The sequence below is a fragment of the Balaenoptera musculus genome, chromosome 18, assembly GCF_009873245.2.
Source record: "Balaenoptera musculus isolate JJ_BM4_2016_0621 chromosome 18, mBalMus1.pri.v3, whole genome shotgun sequence".
Taxonomy (NCBI): domain Eukaryota; kingdom Metazoa; phylum Chordata; class Mammalia; order Artiodactyla; family Balaenopteridae; genus Balaenoptera; species Balaenoptera musculus.
In genome coordinates, this window is record NC_045802.1 from 21,108,660 (window position 1) to 21,136,451 (window position 27,792).

Consider the following 27,792-nt stretch of genomic DNA (forward strand, 5'->3'; position numbering starts at 1 on the left):
TGAGCAGGTCTTATTTAAAGAACAACATTCCCTCTTAGGTTTGAAAACTTATTATAAAGGAAAGAGGAGAAATAAGGAGCCTTGGACTCCAGTCCCAATGAGCTCAGTGACATTGGTCACATCCTCTAACCTGGGTGTTATTTCACTCCTCTGTGACAGGAAGAGTGGCCAGATAGAAAACCTGGTGCCTTTACCTCTACATCCTGTGACTCTGTTTTTCTTGTGTTATCATTTAAGGAACTTGACATAGATGCAGAAGATAGCAAAGGAAATTATTAAAGATTTGGAGAAAAAGAGCCTCCCAAAGCAGGTTAAAAGAATTTTTTTGAAGGCCCAGTGGCTATCAACAAGGCATGTGACAGAATTTTTGTGAATTGAGCAGCTTCTGTAATTCCCTCTGAGAATAGCCCAAGAGAGGGAGCTTTAATCGTATCAGAAAAGATTTAGGTTACAGGGTTGGGATATGAGACACCAGAGAGGTTGTAGGGTTTCCTTATTTGGATATTTTTGAGAAAATAGTAGATGGCTCTCTTTCTGGGGCAGTTTGCATGCAGCCTTGCCTAGAAACTAGGAGTGAACTGGAGCAGCAGGACGTAAGATGTACGCAGTGACATCCCAGAAAGCAGATCTCACGTGCCGTTCTGGAAACTTCCCTGCTCTGTGCTGAGCAGTCAAGCGGCTGAGCAGTGGGCGTCTGCCCTGGTCAGTGAGGAGGATGCATGAGGACAGAGCTTTACCTGCTGCTGAGGTAAGAGCAGGAACAAGGTGGGGCTGGGAGATGCTGGGTCCACTTCCGAGGAGGTATCTCCCCAGAAGCTGCTTCAGGCCATGGTCACAGCTCCTGATGGCCCCTGACCCTATTTCTAGGCTCATTTGAAATACACCTTACCCTGGCTCTAACTTGTACATACACTTGTCAGCTAACGAACAGACTTCTGGAACTTTGAACATGGAAGGGACTTCATCTCTCAATTGACAGATGAGGAAACTGAGGCCCAGAGAGGCTAAGTGGAGTCTGAAGTTACATAGACAGGCAACATCCTGGGTCTCCCGACCCCCAGGCTCTCTCTTCCGCCCCCTGCTCGTTATTTGATTCTGATTTCCTTGGAGATGTCCGTGTGTATAAATGATCTGATTACTTGTATCGCATGGGCTGATTGAGTTGTTTGATATTTTACTTTTTGATAAACTTCTGTGCTAATTTCCTACTCTTATCTAATCTCTTCCCTGCCCCTCCTCCCACCGCTGCCCTGTGTTTATTAGCCTTTTCACTTGTTCATTTTTGATCTTCAGAACTCTCTTCACTCTATTAACCATTTCGCAGTAAGTGAGCTGTAATCTCTGTGTTGCATTTGAAACTTGATGTTTAACGGTGGGTGTCATGAAGCCCCAGTCTTCGTGGCCCCCTTGCTTGTAGCCCAGCAACTAGGGCAGTGCTTTGCACTTAGACTTCTAGGTGGAGTGAATGAATGAATGACATCTGATATTGAGGTAATGGTGTCACAGTGGATAACCAACTAGCCCATAATAATATTCAGCTTTTTGAAAAGATTATTTTCAAATAATCTTTGGGGTCCCCTGAGCTGTCAGTAGGGGAAGTCTGGATCTTAAGTCCTTGTGGCTGCATGTGAAATGAAGGGTAGCTGTGGATCTTCTAGACATGAACGCCAGGAGTATCACTGGGAAGGAGAGAGAGGCCAAGGCGATGAGGGCCTCCCCAACCCCAGCCTGGAGCAATCCCTTTGCTTGCAAGAGGTTTGCTCTGTGTCCCATCCTTAATGGGGTTGGACAGCTTGGTAGAAAACAGACATCAGGGGGGTGCCGGGGGAGGAAGCGGGGAGCTGGACACTCCTTAGTTGGGGACAGAGTAGGGCTCTGTGTGCCATACTAATACAGCTTCAGAAGCCCCTCAACTGAGTGATCAAACCACAGAGACCCCCAGAGAAACATCAGGTTCATCAGGTTTGGAGTAATCAGGGCTGCTGGCTTCCCCGGGGGGTGTTTTCGTCCCCTGAGATAGACAGCAAGCCTCTGAGCCTGTGCTGGGAATAGCCTTCCTAGACTGCAGAGAGAAGAGTTCTGCCCTCTGCAGCAGCCTTGGGAGAATCAGTGTATCTGCAGGGAGAGAAAAGACGATCTAAAAGAGATTTTGACTTGACAGAAGAATTCATAAGAGCCCCCTTAAGTGGCCATCTGTATTTGAGGACATTTATAATTATTCGGTTCTTGAAAACAAAGACACTTTTAAAATACGTTTTGAGAATCGTCCCTTGTGTGAAAGTTTGGAATATCTGTATCCACAGAGAAATTGTATCCCCAGCATACATAGTAAGCTATCACCACCACCACCCGGCCCCTGCACAGTGTTCTACTTTGGAAAAGAAAGCGGACAGAATTAAGTGAAAGCAAAACTCCTTCCTTATCTAACTGTAGTATGATAGCTTTTAAAAAAATTTATGGGGATTTTATTTTGCTTCGGAATCCTAAGTATTTTATGTTTCACTTCTTTAATCATCAGAGTCTAACGCTAAAGATTACGGGATTAATGATGTTCTGGATGACATGTTGTTTTGGGTTACTCACTACTCAGTGAGGTGTTCGGAAGTTGTACAATTTTCCCCTGGATACGTACTGAACTTATGAGGTAAAGGTGGGAATTTGGGTCCTGAGTTTCCAGTTTTACTTTCCCCACTGTGTCAAGTTGCAGGAAAAGTAGGGCACATTCAAAAGAGTCCCTTGGCAATGTGATGCCATGTTACAGATGCCTCTCTGATCCTGGCAGTTATATAAGTGGGTGTCACTCTATTGAATCAAAATACCAACCCACACAGTATTACCTCCTTTCAGAAATGATGCCAGCCCAGGAGCCATTTCACTTTGCCAGGTCACCTTTTATCAACCTTTCTACTTCTTTTCATTATCGTTAGGAAACTCAGAGAAAATTCAGCTTACATTTTTACATTTATTTTAAAGAACGCATTTCCTTCTGTAAATTCTACAGCACTGTGTTCTATAGTAAACTCCTACAACTTGTTTCTACATTCAGATTTCAGGGAACTTGAGTCAGGTACTTTTATTATAAGAAGTCATTCTCAGAAATTCTCTTTCACTACCCATCTGGAAAATACCAGCCTCCTTGAAACAGAGACTCAGAACTGGCTGACCTAAAGGAATGAACAGGTTTGGTGGCTTTTGCAGTTTGGGGTGGTGGTTATTTGATTTTCTTATGACTTTAAAAATAATCTTATAAAAAAGAACAACTGGTACTTTTCTTTGGCCACATGTCCTGGGATTTTATAATCATTGATTTAATAAATGTAAGTGCTTACAGAGAAACTAGCCAGACGTGACTTAGATGAATGATCTGAGATGTGTCTTCTTAGATTTCTGACTTGGCCAGTGATTCAGAAATGGGGTTCCAAAATTCACCACTGATTTGCAAAAAACCTTAAGATGGTTCTTGGCAAGTCACAGTTAGATGATGCAGTCATTGAAAAGGGCCACACTTACTGCAGGAGCAGTAGAGCAGAGCCCAAGAAGCTGCTCATTCATGCCCTGAAAGGGACATGCCTTCCTCAGCCACTTCTTTTAATGCTCCAAATGGAAGCATCGAAAAGCCACAGCCCATCCCATTACTGCAGTGACCTCTCTAGAGTCAGCTGCCAATATGGTGCCAGTAATTTGCAAACAAGCCCTTGTCAATTCTCCTTAAGAAGCTTAGTCATATTATAATCCAAACCATCAAACATGCGTGAATTAAGATGGGTGTTTTTTTCAGGTAAACGTATTAATAGACTGTGTAAAGTAACTAATATTTGATTCTAACCCCAGCCATGTCCTTCTTAGAAATGGTCTGATCTGCATGTTTTTCCATCAGTTACCTCCTCTTCCTGCTTCTCTGCTTTGTGAAAATGCTGTCGTTTGCACATTCAGTTTAATTAAAGAGTCTGTGCTCAGTTCTGGATCTTAATGGCCCTATTAATGGTCACTCCATCCTTTTCCTGCCCTGCTCTTTCAGCTCTGCATTTACAAACTCTAGCCTGGCAGTGCTTTGAGAACTTGTACATAGACAAAGCATTTCATCTCATTGGACTTTAAATCTCTTTATTTATAAAATGCGGGAGTTGTACTAAATTATTTCTTAGCTTGCTCTGTCTCTAAAAGTTGGGTTGTGTTTCCAGGACTTAGAGCTCACTCTGATGGTAAAAGAGATTCTCTCTCCATATCTATTTGTGTTTGGGCGCAACAAACAACAAACAGTATCAGAGTGATTTAGGCTGGTGACGCCTTCTTCTCCAATTCACCTCTTAAATTAATTCAATCTATTCTCTTTTCCTTTAGCTATTAAATCACTGGAGGGTTTTGGATTTTTTTAATTTGAAGGCTGTCTCACGATTTGGCTTCTCCCAGTTGATCCTCCGCATTTATGAAAATCTCTTACAAAAATGTGGTTTACCAGATGCTCAAGGTTTTTCATCTTGTCCTACCTGCCATGGTTTAAAAATCACATGGTTTTAAAATAACCCTATTTTCCCTTCCTAGGTCTTTTATTTGAATGGGCCCTGCAATTTTTATTCTAAAATATTTTCTCTGCTTTTTTACTGTACCATGATCTTGAGATTTTCTTTCTTACCCAACACTGTAATTCTTTCCTTTCTTCCTTGGCCCTGCCAAGGATCCTTAAAATACAGTCTCATTCCCTGCCTTTACATATATTTCTCACCAGTGTCTCACAGTGCTCTCAAATCTAAAACTCTTACGTCAAAGGATAGGCCAAGTTTAGGTTCAGAGATCCCATTCATTCTCTTGACCTTTAACATTGGTTCATATTTTCAGGGTAACTAGGGCAGTGCAGGCACGCCCCACCTGAAATGAAGAACAGTGCCTGGCTTGTAGTAGGCTTTCATAAATATTTGTAAGTGAATCAATTTGTTTCGTAATCTCGTGAACATCTGTGAACCCAGAAATAAGACACCACCAAAATAAGAAAGGCAAGCCTTTACCAAAGGCCTTGCTAAAATGTGATGGGGGAGAGCCTTCTCTTAATGCATCCATGGCGTATTGGTAGAGGGTATAAAGAAGAGTCAAGCCAAATTAGTCACAAGAATTTAGTAAAGTATACAAAGTTATATACTGATTTCTTACAACAGAAGCCTTGATTTCTTTTTTTTATAAATTTATTTATCTTTGGCTGCATTGGGTCTTCGTTGCTGCGCGTGGGCGTTCTCCAGTTGCAGTGAGCAGGGGCTACTCTTCGTTGTGGTGCACGGGTTTCTCATTGGGGTGGCTTCTCTTGTTGTGGAGCACAGGCTCTAGGTGCGCCGGCTTCAGTAGTTGTGGCACATGGGCTCAGTAGTTGTGGCTCGCGGGCTCTAGAGCACAGGCTCAGTAGTTGTGGCGCACGGGCTTAGTTGCTCCGTGGTATGTGGGATCTTCCCGGACCAGGGCTCAAACCCGTGTCCCCTGCATTGGCAGGTGGATTCCTAACCACTGCACCACCAGGGAAGTCCCAAGCCTTGATTTCTTAACACATGAAAGCGAAAGCTTCCTAAGCTAGAACACCTGGATAGACACTTCATATTATAGTTTTTTTAATCTCCCATAGGCTAGGCATGTTATATACTTAATGAATAATTGCTGAATGAATGAATGAATGGGTGGATGGAATGAGTGTCTAACAGAAATGCAAAGCAGCATAAATAGACAACATGGGAGAGGAGAGAAGACTTGAGAACTGGAATCTTGCTGCTCCTCTACCCGGCTGTGTGATCTGAAAGATGAATCTTCTCTGAGCTTCTGGTTCCTGCTCTATAAAGTAGGGCTACATGTACCTATGCCATCAGCCTTCCTTGAGGAACATTATAAGAAACATAAAACTTGCGTTTACTACATCCCACAAGTGTCCTCTTCTCCAGGCCTAGGTGAAGATATTGCTCTCAGACCTCAGTTCTCCTGCCCTAAGAAAAGTGGTCTGTCTTATGTAAATAGAGTGAATAATGTAACTGATATGTCCTTTCTTCATTGAGTGTCTAGAGAACTCAGAGCTAGATTTTCAGCGTACTTCTGGCAAAACGTTCAGTCCTAACCGTGTGTTTGAAATATGAAAGCCCTTGCTTGCTGTCGTCTTATTTCGCCTCAGCTAATTACTCCTTCTCCCTGATCTCATGATTTTATTGGTTTACTTCTTAGGTTTGGTTAGATCTTTGTAGCTGGGCTCAGATTGTTTTCGGAACAAGGCTTGATTTTTAAAAGAGAAAGAAAGGAAACAAACAAAAAAAAATGAAGAAAGAAAAGAAGGAAGGAAAGAAGAGAGGAGGGAAGGGGGGAGGGAGAGAGACAGAGAGAGAAACAGACAGACAAAAAAGGAAGGAAAGGAAGTGAAGGCAAGAAAGTCAGAAAGCCAGTAGCTGTCTCTGAGGGTTATTGTGATGTGTGAGACTGCGTCTCCTTACGCAGTTAAGCCCTCGACAGTTTCTACCTTCCGTCAGAGAACCCAATGGACCAGTACATTTTTAGATATAAGGCAAATAATAATACAATAAATCTTTATTGATAATAAAAGATATTTTTAAAGGAATTGAAATAATAACAATATATGTAATTCCACGATTTTTAAATCATGCTCCCTGGAGTTCCCACCGTGCATAGATGACAAGGAGGTGGGATAATGGAGGTAAGGTGATCTTCAGGGTCTTTTTCAACCAAAGGCTTTCAGAGTTGGTTTTTTTTTTAATTGAAGTATAGTTGATTTACAATGTTGTATTAGTTTCAGATGTACAGCAAAGTGATTCAGTTATACATATATAAATATCCATTCTTTTTCAGATTCTTTTCCATTATAGGTTATTACAAGATATTGAATATAGTTCCCTGTGCTATACAGTAGGTCATTGCTGTTTATCTATTTTATATATAGTAGTGTGTATCTGTTAATCCCAAACTCGTAATTTATCCCTCCCCAGAGTTATTTTTATTTGTTCGCTGTTATTTACATGTAAGGTTTCTATTCACAGAGGGTTGCTTAGGAAACCAAAAGTTTGAAACTATTGATACATGTGATAAATGGTATGTGACAGGATAGTGAGTTGGTGGATAATGGATGAGGATTTGCAAATTTCAGCACAATGCATTTTTGGCCAACAGGTTTAAGTGCTAAAACTGTTCCCTTTCTTGTGTGGTTGTTCGTTGTCACTGAGAACAAGTACAGCACTGTAAAATGATGTGCAAATATAGGAAAGGAAATCCATTTAAAACAACATCCAGTCACAAATTTTAAATATTTTTAAAAATCAGTAACTTCACGAAAATGCCCCAAATATAATTATACATAGAAGTACCCCTTCTCCCACACTCTCACCCCACTTTTCCCTTCCCCACCAGGAAATCCCATAAGCTTTAATGGAACTCCTATTTGAAACATGGGCGTGTGAATTAGCTAGAGACGAGAATATAATCCATTTTCTGTTGCCTTCTCTTTCTACCCACTAGAGGGCAGCAAAAGGCACAGGGAAAGGGAAAATACTCCATCATTAGCATTAAGTTTCTCAGCCAACACTAGCCTTTCTGAGAACACCTAAAAAGTCCCTCAAATTCCCATATATGAATTATTAGCATGTCAGATTCCCTTCCTCTTTTCTTAAATATTTAGAGAACTTTGATAACTCCCTTTGAAGTTATAAAATTTATCTGTTGGCTTGGCCAAACATATTCATTTGAAGTATGAACGTGAAGATATCTCTTAAAAAGACATTTATATAAAAGTTGTGTTTTAGTTGTATATTTCTGTGTTTCAAACTACTCCAAAATGTGATTTTAAACAACCATCATTTTACCATCTCTCAGTTCTGTTCATATCAGAATTCTGGGCAATTCTGCTTCATGTGATGTTGGCTGAGACTGTGTTCATCCGGGGGCTCAAGTGGGCTGGAATGTCCAAAATGGCCCACTCCGCTGGCTGGCAGTTGATGCTGGCTGTCGGCTGGGGGCACAGCAGGGACTGTTAACCAGAGCATCCAGTTTTCATACTTCATGTGGCTTCTTCCTGTGGCTTAGACATCTCACAGCACAGCAGTTATGTTCCAAGAGGGATCATCCCAAGGATGAGCATTCCAAAAGGAGGGAGCATTCCAAAAGGCAGGAAGCAGAAGTGTCCAGCCCCAGACATGGCTTCTCCAGCCTTCTAAATGGTCAAAGCAGTCGCAGGATCAGCCCAGATTCAAGGAGAGGGAAATAAGCTCCATCTCCTGATGCGAGGAGAGAATCAAAGGGAGGAGAGAAATTGGTGCAGACCATCTTTGGAGACCACCACATTGAGGGTTAAGAAAAAGGCTATTTCTTACGTTTGGGGAAGGTAATTATAAGTCATGATGGGTGCAGAGGAATATTTCTTTACTTAATAAATGAGAATTGCTTCTCAGTGTTGTATTTTAAGAAGATACACATCAACCACTCCCTATGTTGTCCCCTCTCTGCAGATCTGTTGCCTAAAGCAATAAAAAATGGCCAGAGGATCAGTATCCGATGAAGAAATGATGGAGCTCAGAGAAGCTTTTGCCAAAGTTGGTAAGTAAACCTGATACCTCAAGTCACACAATTCTCTTCTTTTTTAGTAGCTTTAGGACAGATTCAGTGAATGGTAACATGAGCAAAATAGCAGAAGGGACAGGAATACAATGGTATTGGTTAGAGGAGCTGGGAAACATTTTTGAAAGCTCTTCTTCAAGAAAATTACTTCTTTCTCTATCTAAACATGGAATATGGGCCCTTTGTCACCTGTAGCCTTTCCTGGTAATGGCCAACTAAGTCTCATCTTTCATAGCTTGTCTGCTTTCTTTGGTTTCCTTTGTTTTCCTAGTATTCCATACTTTTTCTTACTCTGTAGCCCCAAACCTGTGATTTATTTTCCCATCTGTTTCTATGAGAGTCTCTTCAGATTCAGCTGTCAGAACCTCTGTTTTGAAATGATGACTCTTGGATGTTGGAAGTGATGCTAATGCCCATATCCAATAGCAACAGGCCTCTTGTGAGATTCTGACTTTGCATGGGGTCAGGCCACAACCCCTGAATGACTGCCTCTCCTGACCGCTCCCCTCCAATCCAGCCTACTCTCACCTCTCTTCATGCTGTGACCCAAATCGCCCCAAACCTTCAGTTCCCCGTTTGCCTTACAGATTCTGATGGCAATGGGTACATCAGCTGCAATGAGCTGAATGATTTGTTCAAGGCTGCCTGCTTGCCTCTGCCTGGGTACAGAGTGAGAGAAATTACAGAAAACCTGATGGCTACAGGTGACCTGGACCAGGATGGGAAGATCAGCTTTGATGAGTTTATCAAGGTGAGTATGACGCAGAATCCAAGGAGATGCATTTGAAATGTGGGAGTTCAATTCGGAAAACGTCCAGAAATACATTCCCACCCTTCTTGCTTCAACATTGCTTATTCTTTCCTTTGTGGTTTTCTCAATCACAGATTGGGTTTCTAAAGATAAATTATGTTTTTGTAGGTTTTTCATGGCCTGAAAAGCACAGAGGTTGCCAAGACCTTTAGAAAAGCAATCAATAAGAAGGAAGGGATTTGTGCGATCGGGGGCACTTCAGAGCAATCTAGTGTTGGGACCCAACACTCCTATTCAGGTAGGTGTACCAGTGTGGGGCGGGGAAGCCGAGGTGGAGAGAGTGCTGGGCTGAGCTGAGGGCGGAGGGAGAGAGAACCATGTCAGCAGGATCCACGTCTTCTAGGGTTACAGATTCCAAACTCAGTATTCAAACCTAAGGGGTGCAAAGAAAGACAGATGTTAACATGAGTTTATTGACTACTGCCTATTTTCCTATGTATAAGTGGGCCAGCAGTTCTGGCTCCAGGTAGGGTCTGATACCAAATAATCGGATCAGCATTTAAAAAGTACATTAAGGGCTGCCAAAATTCCTTTGTAAATCTTCTGGACAAAAAGAGCTACTCAAGCTTCTACCTCCAAAATTCATGCTCCAAAATGCCTGCTGAGCGGTCCAAAAAAAATTGTGTTTTCATTGATTTGGAGGAAAGTTGTATATTTATTCTGAAGGCTACCATCCAGCAGCCTTCGTGGAAACTTCTCCAGAACAGTACAGTAATCCAATAATTCCCAAACTGAGGTCTTCAAAACATTAGTTGATCTTAACGATCAGCTCATGGTTAAGTACGATTCTTAATTGCGAAGAAAATTTCACAGCCTTTTACTATGTAAACGTGCATTAGGAATCTTCAAGACAATAATATGCTGTGTGATGTTTCCCAAACTTTTGTGACTTAGGATTCTTCTGAGGGACTCTGTTTTTTTCAGTGACATGCAATTTGGGAAACACGGTGCTGGGCTGTAAGGCATAACTTGAGGCTTTATTAAAATTTCTAAAATCAACTTCTGGCAGCTTTACTGATAGGAAAGAAATAACATATCACAAATGATTTCATTTCATAGCAATTTCATTATACAGTTTTCCCCTGCTACCTGAAAGTAGAGTGTTCCTATGAAACCTTTCATAAGCTGAAATGGTGTAAAGCAAAGAAGCAGTTACCTTAGGACATATGTTGCTAATGGATGCACAGAATAAGTTGAGATGAGACAGATGCTCACAGACACAGCTGAAAACAATGGCCGCTTGATGCTGAGGTGTGGAGTATGGTTCCCGGGGAAGGAGCTGGGCAGGGCCACTCTCGCTGCTAGGGGTGCCCACCGCCTCTGTAAAACAAACACTGCAAAACAAACACGGAGAGCTATTTTTACTTTTAACCTTTTCTCATAAAAGCAAAAATCCTCTTCGGATTTCTTTTGGTTAACGGAAACAGGTACCAATATAGGTCTTTTGTAAAAGTGAAGTGGCATACAGCAAGTTTCAAAAAGTGGGGTTACCTGTAATTGTATAAAGAAGCTCAGAGATATTGCAGAGATTGCCTGTGATCATCCCACATTTAAATCAGCAGAGCTAGAGCTAAGCATTAAACCATATTCATATTTAAATTGTATATAATTATAAATAAACATTTAATTATTTATATATATTTACATGTATAAAATACAGGTATGTATATATTTACTTCTTTTTTTTTAATATATGTCTTTATTTTTTTAATATTTATTTATTTGGTTGTGCCGGGTCTTAGTTGCGGCAGGTGGGCTCCTTAGTTGCGACACGTGGGTTCCTTAGTTGTGGCATGTGGGATCTAGTTCCCTGACCAGGTATCGAACCTGGGCCCTCTGCATTGGGAGCACGGAGTCTTAACCACTGTGCCACCAGGGAAGTCCCTATATATTTACTTCTAAATAGAATATATTTGCATATATGTAGCTTCTAAATCTGCTTGCTATATATATGTTTTATGATTGGAGTGAACTGAGATTCTGTGCCTATTTCCCAAATCATTTGAGATTTTTAAATGTCAATAAATGTGAGATGATAGGATAATGGACAAGATCAGCCTCACAGTGTCTCTCCTGGGCACAAGAATCTAAGATCCATGTGTATAATTTTGTTTGTATCAGATTTTCACTTTGCAAATAAGTCATTTTAATCATTTACTTGCAGAGGAAGAGAAGTATGCCTTTGTCAACTGGATAAACAAAGCCCTGGAAAATGACCCCGATTGTCGGCATGTCATCCCAATGAATCCAAACACCAATGATCTCTTCAGTGCTGTTGGAGATGGCATTGTCCTTTGGTAAATAACACTACCTTCTTGGCTTCCGAAGGTTTCCCTAGAATTTTCTGGAATACCAACAATTCACTGCGTTTATCTTTAGGCTCACTTCCTTTGGTACTCAGCTGGATCTGAAATGCTTTTCCAGACTTTCATGTGGCAGGTTCAGGAGAGCAAACTGATTTCAAAAGCAGCTTATAATGAGAAATGTAAAACTACCATCACTTGGGCGGAGGAGAGGGATGCACAGTACAGAGACAAACATGAACGTAGAGATATAGTAACACAAGGTCAAAATCAATTATTTTTGGAATATACGCCATTTTGCTTCATCTGAGCATGGCCTGCTGTGAGAGTAAATAGAATTGAACGATAATAGCAGCATGATAATTGAAGCATCCAATGCAAATCCTCAAGCAAAAGAACTATTATGTTGAACTATTATTATGAACTAAATATATGTTGTGTGAAAAAAAAAAAAAGAACTATTGAGTGGTGCACAAATGCTGCAAGCACCTGGAAAAGGAGGGATGTATTCTATGCACGGGCGCCCTCACAGCACGGTTGGTCAACTCAGGATGGTGCCTTTGAAAATGCCTCTGTGGCTCTTGCTTTGGCAGCCTCTCTGTCATTGTAAGATGTGGCGTGAATGAGGAGGCTTGAAAGGCCCAGTCTCAGGTGGTCTCGGGAATTGAAGGGAAAGATGTGTGGGCAAGACTTTGAGCTTCCTACCCCTCCCCTGCTCTGACCAGAGCAATTCCACTTTCGGTATTTTGTTTATCAGAGCTCACCGTGAGATTTCATTTTTAAAAAGTTCAACAGCTGAAAAAAGACATCAGAAACCTAGCCTGCATGTTCGGGTCCTGACTCTTTAGGTCCTGACTCTTTAAGACCACCCCCTGGTCTTCCCTCAATCTCTTTCTAGTTGTACCTCCCAAGACCCCCATGACTCAGGCACCCAGCCCAGGGTACGAGTGAAGGGTTGTATGACTGACTGGATGCTTGAGCAACCATACTCACTCTTCCCCATACACGCCCTGCTTACAACGTGCAACTCTGGCTTTGCCTTTTATTTTCCTTTTTAAGAATGTCCTTCCACACCCTCTCCTCCTGCACAAATCCATTTACTGTAAAATTTTCTGGTTCTTCCAAGTCCTACTGATCTCTCCCTTCACTGAATTCTTAAAGCACATATTGTTTGTAGGACTTTGGGAGCCATTATCATGTTCTGCTTTGGACTGTTATGTAAATTTTCATATCCATATATTTTGTCTCTGTAATTTGACTCTAAGCTTTTCAAGGGCAGGGATATCTTATACTTTTTTAAGCCACCCCTCTCTCCTACTGTTTCCCAGAGCTTCTAGTTCAGTAGAGTTTCATATTTTTCAAATAATGATTTAGGGGTTTGTTTTGCCTAAATTGCAGTAAAGTGCCTTTTATTTCAATATATGTACACACACACACACACACACACACACACACAGAGCAAAGTCGTGGAAATACATCTTTATTTAAGCATCTATATGCTTAAGAATTGTTAGAAAAAAAGTTAATGTTGATTTCTCTTATTAAAAAAAGAAATAGTCACATTCAAGTTTATTATTCTTTGATTTTGTTGTTGTTCCTTTGGATTTTTTCCCAACTTCCTTTCTTTAAATAAGATGGAAGTGACCTAAGGAAATTTATTTTTAATGACCCATTGGAGGTTAAACCAAAGCTAAGTGGGTAAAATAAGTTTTTCATAAATAATAGCTGCTTATTTTGGATGTCTGACCAATGTGTTAGATACTTAAGTGGGAGACATTTCTAAAGTACTGATACTATAATGCCTACAGGAGAATGTAAAACATTTTATTATATGATCAATTGAAGGTATAGAGTTTGACCAGCTGTCAAATAGAAATTTAGACATTATATAAGCTCAAAAGTGTATAGATAATCTTTTATATAGTGGAGCCATTTTCATGGCTGAGAAAGTGAAGTACTCATAGAGAATTTGCCTTGGCTATCCACCCAGAATTTCCTAATGTGCTAAGGGAACCAGAATAATCTTCCAGCTTTTTAGGTGAGTGAATGAAGTAGGGTTCTTATTTCCTGCCTCAATATATTGTTTGACTTCAAGGAAAATTAACCTTTCCCACAGATAGTTTGAATCTAGTCGAAACTGCAAAATTGATTTTATATCTGAACACTGGGTAGCACAATGATGTTGCTGTCCTCTTTGCTTATGGCATTGCTAGAATTTAAATTCAGTGTCACCGGGCTCTTTTATTTAGAAGCCTGCTTTCTTTAATTGTTTCTCTTTCAGTAAAATGATCAACCTATCAGTGCCGGACACAATTGATGAAAGAGCAATCAACAAAAAGAAACTCACCCCTTTCACCATTCAGGTGTGTCTTCCCTGTGTTACCTTAACGTAGGATTGTGCTTTGAAGAAATGAGTCGCCATGACTGCTGAGCCGGCCTTTTTCAGGTGCTCAGACATTATTTCCAAAGCCCAGGCTTTGGGCTGGTGATCTGTCATGACTAGTAGGGAGAGGGGGACACATTTCTATTTTGTCTTGTATTAATATAGTGCGGGGGGGGGGGGGAGGGAAGTTAGTGAGTATTAGTAGTTGGGGTAGACTTTGTTTGTTTTGGCCACGTATGAATAAAATTCACATTGGCTAAAATTTAACTCAAACTTTCCCTGGCAATTTATCTTGGAGCTGATGCCAACTACACAATATTTTATCTGAAAAGATCAGCTTTTCTAAGAAGTGAGGGGGTAAAAAACGGGAAGTGCTCTGGCAGCCTGCATGGTGGTATTGGCCACAGACACCAGTGTGATAAATATAACTTGCTTTTATGCCTTCAGTTTGTTGATTAACTGAAACAGTGACCGGTGGTAAGTAAGCTGCATTTCTGTCTTATGTTCCAGCATTTTCACATTATTGTAATCTTCTTGCTCAGAAACCACGTCTCACTTCTTAAATCATGAGCAATATATTATGTCCTGTTTGGATTTAAGCAACCCTGTGTTCTTAAAAAATGGAAGCCGTGATCAAAGCAAGAACTATGATTAAATGTACATGAAGGCACTTAACGTCATATTTAATCTTGATGTTAAGTTTTAGTCTTGGCCGTAAGTGGACATGATATTTTTTACTTGTCATTTTGAGCTCTACATTAGGGTAAAAACCTAGTTTTCTTCTGATAGTCCCCTTCCCAGTTCACTGGTGGCCTATGTTTTTTTAATTTATCGTAAGAACAAGTTCTGTACATCTTTGACTCTGATATCTCCTTCTTTGTGGACTCAAAAATAATAGTACAGGTGACCCTTGAACCATGGGGGGAAGGAGGTGTGTCAGCCCTCCGCTCGGTCCAAAATCCAAATATAATTTACAGTCTGCCCTTCCTGTACTTGGTTCCTCCATAACCACTGTTCTGCGTCCATGGTGTCAACCAACCGTGGATCATGTAGTACTGTAGTATTTACTATCGAAAAAACCCTACATATAAGTGGATCCAGCAGTTCAAACCCCTGTTGTTCAAGGGTCAACTGTAGAAAGACCCTGGACTGAAAATTTCACTGACCCTATTGCAACTGTATATGAGTTACCTTACATACATTGTTGTTAGTTATAAGAACATATAATCTGTATGTATGTGGATATGCGTGTGTGTGTTTGTGTATGTGTGTGTGTACTCAAGGTCCCTAGATATTATAGATACTCGATAAATTGTCCTAGTAAAAACCCCTCTGTCTTTTCTAGGAATTTCATTTGAATCTTTTTCATTCCTTCAGTATCCAATCTGAAAGTCAAAAAGATATTTTGTTACTCTCTTTCATGACCTTGATTTACATTAACAACGGGGTTATTGACAATAGCCAGTGACAAGACAGTGACTGCCCTCAAATGTGCCCCTTCATTGCTGGCTGATGGAGATGCTGAGAGTGGAGGCTCCATCACAGAGCAGCATGGAAAAAGAAGACTCGTTAGTTTCATCCTGACCAGGATGAGCCTTCAACTCAGGGCTCTGGCTGGATGGATTAGGCACTGCCTGGGTTACTGGATTTTACTCCAGTAAAATCCAGGTGTTACTCCCTGCTTTTTTCCAATGTTAAAAATCTAGTGAAGACAATGCCTCTAGACCTAGGAACTTTCTAGAAGCAAAACGTTGCTGCTGCCGATCAAGAATGATCATTTGGCATCTGCAAAGTCAAAAACAAAACTTGCATACTTTTTCTCCTTCAGGAGAATCTGAACCTGGCTCTGAACTCTGCCTCAGCCATCGGCTGCCACGTGGTTAATATCGGGGCTGAGGACTTAAAGGAGGGGAAGCCTTACCTGGTCCTGGGACTGCTGTGGCAGGTCATCAAGATTGGGTTATTTGCCGACATCGAACTCAGCAGAAACGAAGGTACCAGCAAAGCCTCCAACGTTAATAATGGCATGACTTTTTGTTAGTGCGTGTGTTGGGGGCTGTGAGAGGAAGATGTCAGGAGCTGTCAAACTCAGAATCCTCAGTTTTTGAAACTACCGTTATATCCAATCCATTGTATTAATGTAACACATTCTATCCACACTGCCCAGACTTTTTAAAACAACAGAGCAAAAGCTTTTTTAAGACCACAGGCTACTAATAATGCTTGTTTAGAACCTATAGCTCAGTCTAGCTGTCTGGGACCCCAACCTCAAGAGCTTTTCTGAGTTCACTTTGCCTTTAGACACTTTGTAACAAACTAGGCTATTTTAAATTTGGATTTTACAAAGTGATTCACATTTGTATACTGCAGTGATAGCACCAGAGTAGAAACTCAGTCTCTTTCTTACCAACATTATAGGAAATTACATATAGAGTTTCAGAGTTCTCAACTAAATATTGTAGCTGTCAGTCTTATTCCATCAGCTGTCAGCGTCCTAAGCATTTAAACAATTCAGCCTGTCCTTTAGACAGTAAGAGTAGACCTTGATAAATATCATACAAAACACACTGTTACCTTTCATTTTTCCTGTACAGATCCTACTAATATGAAATCTGTAGCCAAATTCTAACCTTTTTTTAATATATATTTATATTTTATTTACATGTCCAAATCAAAGTAACCAGTGAAGAATCCTGGGGTACCATTTGAAAACAAGTATATTAAACAGAATATAAAGAAGAAAAAAGCAAATAAGAAACTCAGAACACATTAGAAAGAATATTGATTTGCAAATAATGACCTCAGCTAAATTTAAACCTTCTAGCTGAGCAAAAATGACTTAATTCATCTGGGAAACAGAGGAAAGAGTTAATTACACTTTTTGAGATGCTATAATTATGCAGGTAAGCATTTGAAATATAAAACACCTATGGGAATAAGCAAGAGCACATTGTCATTATTACAAAATGATCTCTTAAAAGCAAAAATGTCATATCATATCAAACTCTGCTGACAGACCCAGCAGAGTATTCTGAGTCGATAGTCTTGGTTATTTCCATGGCTCTGCTCCTGTATTCTTAGGCATAGCACTGATATTCATTGGTGCCTTGTCTTCTCCACCCGAAAAATGGGGATAATAAATAGGCTTATAATACCTTACACCTCTTTTTAGGGAATAATAATAAAGTGTTTATTCCATGGGAGAGGCTCTATGTCCCTCTATCCCAGAGAGATAACGTGGTATCTTTGACTTCCCAGCAGGGCTCAGTTTAATTTGTAACTAATCCCCCCAAATATCCCCTGCATTTATTTTTCTTCGGTTTTTGCGCTTCTTCAGCACTGGCCGCTCTTTTGAGAGAAGGGGAGAGTCTGGAGGATTTGATGAAACTCTCCCCTGAGGAGCTCCTGCTGAGATGGGCTAATTACCACCTGGAAAACGCGGGCTGCAACAAAGTCAGCAACTTCAGCAGTGACATCAAGGTAGGAGGAGTGTACTTTGTACACGACTAACCACAGGGGTGAAGGGAATTTGGGCATTAACAGAGAAGAGACAAAGATAAAGACAAAGGGCTTCATCTCTTCGGAAGTTCTGGTGTTAGTTAGAGTGGCCGGCGCTGTTTTGGAGCCCATGCTGTTCTCGAGTCCATGTGCAGCTCCAGCTCAGGGCCACGTACAGACCTGCCCAAGGCCCTAGCAACCCCACCGCATCAAACGAGATGGGTGTCCCCTGGAGTTTCAACATCAGAACGTAGAGGGATGAGGGTGAGATAGAGGAAGAGCAAGAGCAAGAGGTAAGACTGATTTTTAGGTAAAGAGAGTCTGCGTAGGATTCTAATGTCTTTCTGATTTTATCAACGGGAGCATCAGACGGGGATTCCTTTAAAAAAAAATTAAACGAGGATTACTCTTCTAATTATCCTAATCATAGCAAACAGTATTACTGCGTGCCAGGCACTGTTCTAACTGCTTTATGCATGTATTGACTCATTTAATCCTCACAACAAATCTTTGAGATAAGGATTATTACTTGCTCATTTTGCAGATAAGGAACCCGAGGTAAAGAGAATATAAGTAACTTGTTCGAGTTCACATAGCTGGGGGAATGGGGTCAGGACTCAAACTGAGCAGTTGACCTCCATGGTACTTGACCACCATACATACTGCTCCTCTAAAACAATTCATAAATTTCTTGAAAGCTTATTATTTGTAGAAACCAGAGTGATGTTGAAAAGATAATGATTCTGGAAACCATCTGCAATGAGAATTAACCCCAGAAAATGTAGAAGACACAGTTAGTCCTACAACAGCGATCCAAAGGGGGAAAGGCTGAGGGAAGCATGCACTGTAGTTTTCAAGTTTGTGAAAAGTTCCATGCCAAGGTGAAAGGAGCAGCTTGTTAACATTGATAACAGATGGACCGACACAGAAAGAGCTTAAGGAGCGGGAAGGAATGTCAGTCCCAGTAGGAAATGGTATGAGATGCTGGAATGCAACATGAGAAAAACATTTCACTCTCCACTTTCTCAAAAGTTAAAGACATTTTCTCCAAAGAGGAAGAGTCAGAGGAAAGGTCACATGACTCACCAAGTCAACCCAGGCTTGTAATTCTTGAGTGACAACTTCCCCCTGCTGTGGACTTAATGGCTTTTAGAACTCAAGGTCTGCCAGGCACAGTACCAATTAGAGTGAAGCTTCTAGATGGAAAGTCCCCAGTTCCTTAGGACATAAGCTAATAATGCCAAATTTATTTTTTCTAACTACACAACTTTCATTGCTTATTAACATTCTTCTTGCACCACCAGCCAAACTGGGATTAAACAGGAACTGGACAGCATTATCTCCCTTTGTGCTCAACACTTAGGCTCTGCAATTATTTCAGCCAAAATTCTCAAACTTTTCAGATAAAATTAGGATGATTGGTTGGAGCCATAAATTTACCTGATTTCCTATGACTGAAAGGCTGTGTTCTTTAGAATATGAGATAGGAATTGTCAAGCTGAGCACTTATACAGTGGTTGTGCCTGTTCTCTGGGAGTAGCTGCCTCACCACCAACGTCAGTGCTGTGACATGTAAGGCTGAGCATGTGGCAACTTTGGGAGGTGCCCTTAAATCACACAAAGTCAGCAAAGGAGGGGAGAACCCCCAAAATACAATGAATGAGACTAGTTTCTTAGGGTCTGGTGAAATGAGGTGACTCTTAGCAAAGCTAAACAGATGTGACACATGATGTGCAGATTTTATTCATGCCTAACCCTCCATGGAACTTTCACTGACTTCGAAATACCTACAGCGAAAAGTAAGAGAAAGGAGAAGGTAGAGAGAAGAGGTGAAAATCAGTTTCCCAGGTGCAACATCCATGGCCGGTGCTCTCTCTTTTTATCTTTCTAATGTCACAAGAGGTGAGCATACCTCTGCTATCCCTGGGCTCTACCCAGTTTATAAAAAACAAACAGAGCGACAGCTGATTTTTCAGTCTTTAAGAGAAATTAAGATGTCTTTAAATGATTTAAATAAATTACCTGAAAATCTGTATGCTTTCATTGAATGAGAATAAACTTATAATTTTAAGACTATGATTCAGAAAATTTTTTGTCAATAAGCCTATTTCCAGAATCTAAGAAAACATGAGAATTCAATATCCATATCTACTCTGCAATAGCTAAACTAAACCATTTTTTCTAGCTTCTTGATAAATAGTAAATGCACTTACCTTAATATTGCTCCCTTTACATAAAGACTGCTTGTGAATGCTTCAATATTCTGTCTTCGAAATCTTTTTCTTTTGCTGATTGTCCATTTAAATGTGTTTTTAAACTCTGCCTTAAACTTCTGCTTCCTTTTTCTGTCACTTTTTTTTTTTAATTAAACCTTAGCTGGCTGACTTCTACAGCAATATAAAGGTATATATATTTTCCTGTATACAATTTAATACATGTAAACAAATTATTTTTCTTCCCTAATATCAATAGAATAGCATTTGCCTTTTATGTATGTCCTGTATTTTTAACTGTTATACTCCTTTTAAAAAGAAAGGCAAATATAATATATAAAGAGACAAATAGAAAATTCAAATCAGTGAATGTTCGCAGCTTTGTTAATTAAGTTGCATTGTTGAATGATAGTTGGATGAGAAATGAAATATGTTTGCTTTCGGGGAATTATTGTCATGCTAAGTATGTAATTAGCTGTGCCATTTTGAAATTGTAATTTCCTCATTTCTCACAGGACTCAAAAGCTTATTACCACCTGCTTGAACAGGTGGCTCCAAAAGGAGATGAAGAAGGTATTCCTGCTGTTGTTATTGACATGTCAGGACTGAGGGTAAGGCCATGCCCCAAGTCGTGTTAGATGTGATGATTCCTCTGCATTGGCTGTTCCATTGCCCTGTGTGATGCTGGCTCCCAGAGTTGATGCTGGCTCCCAGATTCTGCCCTGTGTGATGCTGGCTCCCAGAGTTCCATGAGTGGACATCTCTGCTTAGAGCCATGTTAAATTGTTAAAAACTGTTAACAGTTTTGGGTTGTAACTGTGGAAAATTGAACCTGGAACTAAAATTAAGGAAAGAGAGGAATGCTAATGAAATGCCATACACCATCGGAGGCACTTCTGCATGTGTCCCATCATTTAATAGGCCCTACAACACCAAGAAGGATTATTTTTTCCATTTTTAGGTACCTGAATATTATTTCTAGAAATAGACAGGATATTTACACAAATAAATAAATTCCCACTATCACAATGAAAAACAAAATGAGATTCAGAAGGGTTCATTAATATGTCCAAGATCATATGACAGATTATTGGAAGTCATGTGATCCAAGGCTGGGGCTCTTTTCCTCTATTAATAATAATAAGAGGAAACCCCACTTGCTAGGTTCTTCCTATGTGCCAGGTATTATGCTGGGCATGTTGCTTACACTGCCCCTAATCCTTGCAAACATCACTAAAGTAAGTGCTAATAACTCTGTTTTATAATTGAGAAAACTGAAGGTCAGAAAAGTTAATAATCACCTCAGGGCCACAGAGCCAGTATGTGGCATAGCAAGGATTTAAGCCCAGGATGGCTCCAAAATCCACTCAGCCACAGCCCTGCCTCACTACACCATTGAGGGTAACGGGAGAAAGGGCTGGACAAGATCGTCTAAGTTTTTAGAGGTGTCTGGTATGAGGACTCATTGAAAACAAAGTGGACAACCTGGAAGAAATGGACAAATTCTTAGAAAGGTATAACCTTCCAAGACTGAACCAGGAAGAAACAGAAAATATGAACAGACCAATCACAAGTAATGAAATTGAAACTGTGATTAAAAATCTTCCAACAAACAAAAGTCCAGGACCAGATGGCTTCACAGGTGAATTCTATCAAACATTGAGAGAAGAGCTAACACCCATCCTTCTCAAACTCTTCCAAAAAATTGCAGAGGAAGGAACACTCCCAAACTCATTCTATGAGGCCACCATCACCCTGATACCAAAACCAGACAAAGATACTACAAAAAAAGACAATTACAGACCAATATCACTGATGAATATAGATGCAAAAATCCTCAACAAAATACTAGCAAACAGAATCCAACAACACATTAAAAGGATCATACACCATGATCAAGTGGGATTTATCCCAGGGATGCAAGGATTCTTCAATATACACAAATCAATCAATGTGATACACCATATTAACAAATTGAAGAATAAAAACCATATGATCATCTCAATAGATGCAGAAAAAGCTTTTGACAAAATTCAACACCCATTTATGACAAAAACTCTCCAGAAAGTGGGCACAGAGGGAACCTATTTCAACATAATAAAGGCCATATACAACAAACCCACAGCAAACATCATTTTCAATGGTGAAAAACTGAAAGCATTTCCTCTAAGATCAGGAATGAGACAAGGATGTCCACTCTCACCACTATTATTCAACATAGTTTTGGAAGTCCTAGCCACGGCAATCAGAGAAGAAAAAGAAAAGGAATACAGATTGGAAAAGAAGAAGTAAAATTGTCACTGTTTGCAGATGACATGATACTATACATAGAGAATCCTAAAAATGCCACCAGAAAACTAGAGCTAATCAATGAATTTGGTAAAGTTGCAGGATACAAAATTAATGCACAGAAATCTCTTGCATTCCTATACACTAATGATGAAAAATCTGAAAGAGAAATTATGGAAACACTCCCATTTACGACTGCAACAAAAAGTATAAAATACCTAGGAACAAACCTACCTAGGGAGACAAAAGACCTGTATGCAGAAAACTATGACACTGATGAAAGAAATTAAAGATGATACCAACAGATGGAGAGATATACCATGTTCTTGGATTGGAAGAATCAATATTGTGAAAATGACTATACTACCCAAAGCAATCTACAGATTCAGTGCAATCCCTATCAAATTACCAATGGCATTTTTAACGGAACTAGAACAAATCATCTTAAAATTTGTATGGAGACACAAAAGACCCCGAATAGCCAAAGCAGTCTTGAGGGAAAAAAACAGAGCTGCGGGAATCAGACCCCCTGACTTCAGACTATACTACAACGCTACAGTAATCAAGACAATACGGTACTGGCACAAAAACAGAAACATAGATCAATGGAACAGGATAGAAAGCCCAGAGATAAACCCAGACACCTATGGTCAACTAATCTATGACAAAGGAGGCAAAGATATACAATGGAGAAAAGGCAGTTTCTTCAATAAGTGGTGCTGGGAAAACTGGACAGCTACATGTAAAAGAATGAAATTAGAACACTCCCTAACACCATACACAAAAATAAACTCAAAATGGATTCAAGACCTAAATGTAAGACCAGACACTATAAAACTCTTAGAGGAAAACATAGGAAGAACACTCTTTGACATAAATCACAGCAAGATCTTTTTTGATCCACCTCCTAGAGTAATGGAAATAAAAACAAAAGTAAACAAATGGTACCTAATGAAACTTCAGAGCTTTTGCACAGCAAAGGGAACCATAAACAAGACAAAAAGACAACCCTCAGAATGGGAGAAAATATTTGCAAATGAATCAACGGACAAAGGATTAATCTCTAAAATATATAAACAGCTCATGCAGCTCAATATTAAAGAAACAAACAACCCAATCCACAAATGGGCAGAAGACCTAAATAGACATTTCTTCAAAGAAGACATACAGATGGCAAAGAAGCACATGAAAAGCTGCTCAACATCACTAATTATTAGAGAAATGAAAATGAAAACTACAATGAGGTATCACCTCACACCAGGTAGAATGGGCATCATCAGAAAATCTACAAACAACAAATGCTGGAGAGGGTGTGGAGAAAAGGGAACCCTCCTGCACTGTTGGTGGGAATGTAAATTGATACAGCCACTATGGAGAACAGTATGGAGGTTCCTTAAAAAACTAAAAATAGAATTACCATATGACCCAGCAATCCCACTACTGGGCATATACCCAGAGAAAACCATAATTCAAAAAGACACATGCACCCCAATGTTCACTGCAGCACTATTTACAATAGCCAGGTCATGGAAGCAACCTAAATGCCCATCGACAGACGAATGGATAAAGAAGTTGTGGTACATATATACAATGGAATATTACTCAGCCATAAAAAGGAATGAAATTGAGTCATTTGTTGAGACGTGGATGGATCTAGAGACTGTCATACAGAGTGACATAAGTCAGAAAGAGAAAAACAAATATCGTATATTAACACATGTATGTAGAACCTAGAAAAATGGTACAGATGAACCGGTTTGCAGGGCAGAAGTTGAGACACAGATGTAGAGAACAAACGTATGGACACAAAGGGGGGAAAACCGCGGTTCAGTGGGGATGGTGGTGTGCTGAATTGGGTGATTGGGATTGACATGTATACACTGATGTGTATAAAATTAATGACTAATAAGAACCTGCAGTATAAAAAAACAAACAAACAAAGAAAAAAACTAATACTAAACTTTCTTTGGGTTATTTGTATGGAAATATGTTATTATAAATGTTTCAGACATTACATGAAATTTCTAAAAATCTTATATGTTCTGGTGTAATGTTATAAGTCATAATTCTAGTTATTACTTTAAAATGTATATCTCACAAATAACTAAATTTCCTTGTCAATTGCATTATTATAAACTTTCATCAAATCTTTAACCGTGGTCATTTTTAAGTCTTTTGTCATTTACAGACAGTTCTGGGTGTAATCTGATGCTTTTGCAAAAATGTTCCTATAAAAGGGTTTCATCTTCAAGGAATTCATGGAAAAGACTCTGACAAGTACAGGTTTCTGGTAACTGACTATACTGCTGAACTGAATGAATAAGCATTTTCAGAACTCTAATGGAAAACTGATGAATTCATAAAAGTGCTAACAAAAGATCAAGATGAAAAAAAAAATAATTACATGGACTGAGTAAACTGATGAAGATGGTTATAATTTTTGTGACTTTCTGTTTGAGTAAAAAAAAAAAAATCCCACAAGGACTCAGAGGCAAAAAATATACAAATCAATTTTCACTGCAAAGTAAAGGAGCTGTTACAGTGGAGGATTACTGGACTGAATGTCAATATTATGACATAATATGAGTGTGTTTCGTGTTTGGTAATTGCAATCATTGTTGCTTTTGTTGTGGTCATCCAAAAAAACAAAAAAATTTATTCTTACAGTTGTCTCATCTGTTGTTCGGCCACATTATCTGACACAGGTAGGATTTAGAGAGAATAATCTTAGAAAATCAGTATGGGTGAGATCCTCCAGAAAAAAAATCCTGTGGGTCAATCCAAAAGAAAATCTTGATGGAATGTTTTTATCTTATTTAGAAAAACAACTTTGGAAGGAAAATAAAAGATTTTGACAAAAAAATAAATAGAACCATACAGTATAAAAAAAGAAAAAAGAGAAAGAAAACAAAGGGCACAACAAGGGTCCGATTAAAACTTCAGTTTTGCCAGCACTTTAGTATTGATGTAGAGAAGTTGCCTTACCCATTATTGTGCCTCATTTCATATCATTAGAGTTAAATCCAATGAGTTAATATTAAAGTTAACTCATTCCTGCATGAGATGTAGAGCTCCTGAAATGTATAGTGTTATCTAGCAAAGCATCATATTAAGAGGTAATTCTAGTTTTAATAAGTTCCAGTTGTCTGAAAATTTGTGGTTTCATACACTTTTAAGAGCATTAAAGGGCAATGGATCATATTTCAACAAAACTTTAGTCTTCTGATAAGAGTCTGTTTACAAATGACTGGAGATTCTCTAGAATTATTTGAATAGACTTTTAATATATTAAGGGGGTGATCCTCAATCTGAAGTCTGCAGAAGCCAAATAGATATTATATATTTATCAATGACACTGTGTAGCTTCAATTTATTTTGTCTGAGCTGCAAGTACACCAACTCAGTGTGCGAAAGGCGGTTAAACTAATCAGAAGTTCTTGTTGGCAGATGTAAATATCTTTGATGAACTGAAAATAGGAATATAATTTATTACTTAATAAATGAACATTTTTCATGAGGTCTATGCAAAAAGATAATAAAAAGGAAACCTAATGGTTGAAAATAATTAAGATGAACTTAAATGATGAAACTGTAGAATCTACTGAATCTCTTTAAAAGCAAGACAACCAGCTATTCATCTGAAATGGTTCTGTTCTGTGTAAAGATGGAAGGACTTGATGACTTAACTTTTTAGATTCCTTTTACTTGTGACTTTCTGATTTTGGTTCAGGCAAATACAAGTGATAATTTGCTGTTATTAAGTGTCTATCTGAGGTTGAATACTAAGGGTTTCAGTAAGATTTCCATCTCTTTTTCATGTTATACATGTCTACTTTGTGCCTAGAGAGGCTTTGACCCAGCCTTGAGACGTCCGTCCTTTTTCATTGCAGGAGAAGGATGACATCCAGAGGGCAGAATGCATGTTGCAGCAGGCGGAGAGGCTGGGCTGCCGGCAGTTTGTCACAGCTACAGATGTTGTCCGAGGGAACCCCAAGTTGAACTTGGCTTTTATTGCCAACCTCTTTAACAAATACCCTGCCCTGCACAAACCAGAGAACCAGGACATCGACTGGGGGGCTCTTGAAGGTAACTGAAAATTGGCTGCTTAAATGTTCGGAAAAGCAGTCGCAATTCTAATTCAAGGGCAATTCAAAATCACCTCCTAAGCAAACCTAAGCCCCTCACATGGAAGATTTGCAAACAGGTCATCAATCCTCTGGTACATAACAAAGAGAATAAATAGATTAATCAAGTCAATTACAGACAAACAGGAATAATCAAATACCATTATATCACATCCATTATACATAGGCTTCATCCGTTATCAGAATTAAATGTTTTAGGGAAGACAATGCATTTAATTATCAGATGAAATAAATCCTGAGTTCCAAAAACCTAATTTATGTACTTAATGGACTAAGTGTTAATTCCTAGGGGCAAGAAGTTGCAGCCACTCATCATTTAAAAATGATATTTAACTTATGTTAAGAGGTGCTTACTGAGATTTTTGTTTGGCTTCTTTGATTTGGATAATGGGGGCCACAAAATAATATTTTGAGGCAGAATCCATGACCGTTATATTTAGGGGGCTAAAGCCCTAAGACTGGACAAAAAATCACACAGCTTTAGTCAAGTTCTAATAGGTGATAGTGCCAGAGATGTTTTTCTTTTTTTCATCATGAATTGTCCCGATATTGAGACAGAAAATCAATACAAAAGTAATAATAAATGAATATCACCAAAGAAAGAAAATCCAGATTTAAAGAATTGGTTGATCCTTTTCTGCAACGCTTTACTCTAGCTGGAAGTGCAAAATCAATCTGTGTTCCAACACTGCTGCATTTGTATGATTTGATAAACAGTGGTCAGGGGTCTGTGCATTCTGTTGACTACCAAATATGTATATCAAGCCCTCTAATCACCCATTTCTAGCTGCCTCTAGATCATCCAGATTTGGGTCCATCACTATCGCTTGAAATTCAGCATATACATGACAGAATTGATCATTTCCCCTTCCCCAATTGCCTCTCTACCCCCTGCCCCCATCCCATCCACTGTCCTTTAGAAATTCTCCATTTCCATTAATCATACCATTTTTTTTCTTCAGTTACCAAAACTCTGGGTTCCACTTTGATATCTTCCTCTCCTTCACCCCCAAATCTCTTGAATCAACAAATACTAATAATTCTTCCCACAGAATGAGCTTTAGATTGTTATTTTTCCTTTCGGCTCTTCCAGACTCATTAAATCATACACCAACTATTTCCCTAGGTCTTAGGGGCCTATTCCTCCATCCATCAAGCACTTGAATGTGCCCACGTGCTGGGGTCAAACACTATTCCCTCTGTGTGTTTAATTTAAATGCATATTGCCTTTCAGTAATTCTGCACACTGCTGCCAGGCACATCACAGTGCTGCTTTCATTATATCTCTGCCTTGCTCAAGAATTTATTATAGTAATAAAAAAAAGAACCCATAATGACTGTCATTGTCTAATATATCAACCAAAATCTGCTACCTGGCATCCAAAGATCCCTGATTGTGGTTCCAGCCACTAAACAGCCTTGTCTCTGTGGACTATACAACACAGATCCCTGAAAAATCAGTTCCGAATGGTTTTAAGACAGACCTTGCCTATCGCTCCCTTTGTGTTTATATTTACACAATCTCCTACTTCCACTCCTTACTTATCCCCCCGAATCCTCTCCTCTT

The 27,792-nt window shown here is 39.4% G+C and overlaps 1 protein-coding gene across 4 annotated transcripts in view; it reads left to right on the forward strand.

Annotated features, from left to right (window-relative positions):
- LCP1 (lymphocyte cytosolic protein 1) overlaps nt 1–27,792 on the forward strand; it is an 82,060-nt gene that overhangs the window by 36,184 nt on the left and 18,084 nt on the right. For 2 of the 4 annotated variants that reach the window (XM_036831869.1, XM_036831867.1), the window contains exons 2-11: nt 8,475–8,562; nt 9,171–9,334; nt 9,503–9,632; nt 11,559–11,691; nt 13,979–14,060; nt 15,909–16,074; nt 17,418–17,560; nt 19,955–19,981; nt 20,307–20,402; nt 25,971–26,166. In XM_036831869.1, coding sequence (XP_036687764.1) covers nt 8,499–8,562; nt 9,171–9,334; nt 9,503–9,632; nt 11,559–11,691; nt 13,979–14,060; nt 15,909–16,074; nt 17,418–17,560; nt 19,955–19,981; nt 20,307–20,402; nt 25,971–26,166 — 1,201 coding nt within the window. In that variant the 5' untranslated portion in view covers nt 8,475–8,498. Of the gene's footprint in view, nt 1–3,103; nt 3,181–8,474; nt 8,563–9,170; nt 9,335–9,502; nt 9,633–11,558; nt 11,692–13,978; nt 14,061–15,908; nt 16,075–17,417; nt 17,561–19,954; nt 19,982–20,306; nt 20,403–25,970; nt 26,167–27,792 lie in introns of those variants that run through there. The other 2 variants (XM_036831868.1, XM_036831870.1) reach the window with 2 other exon arrangements.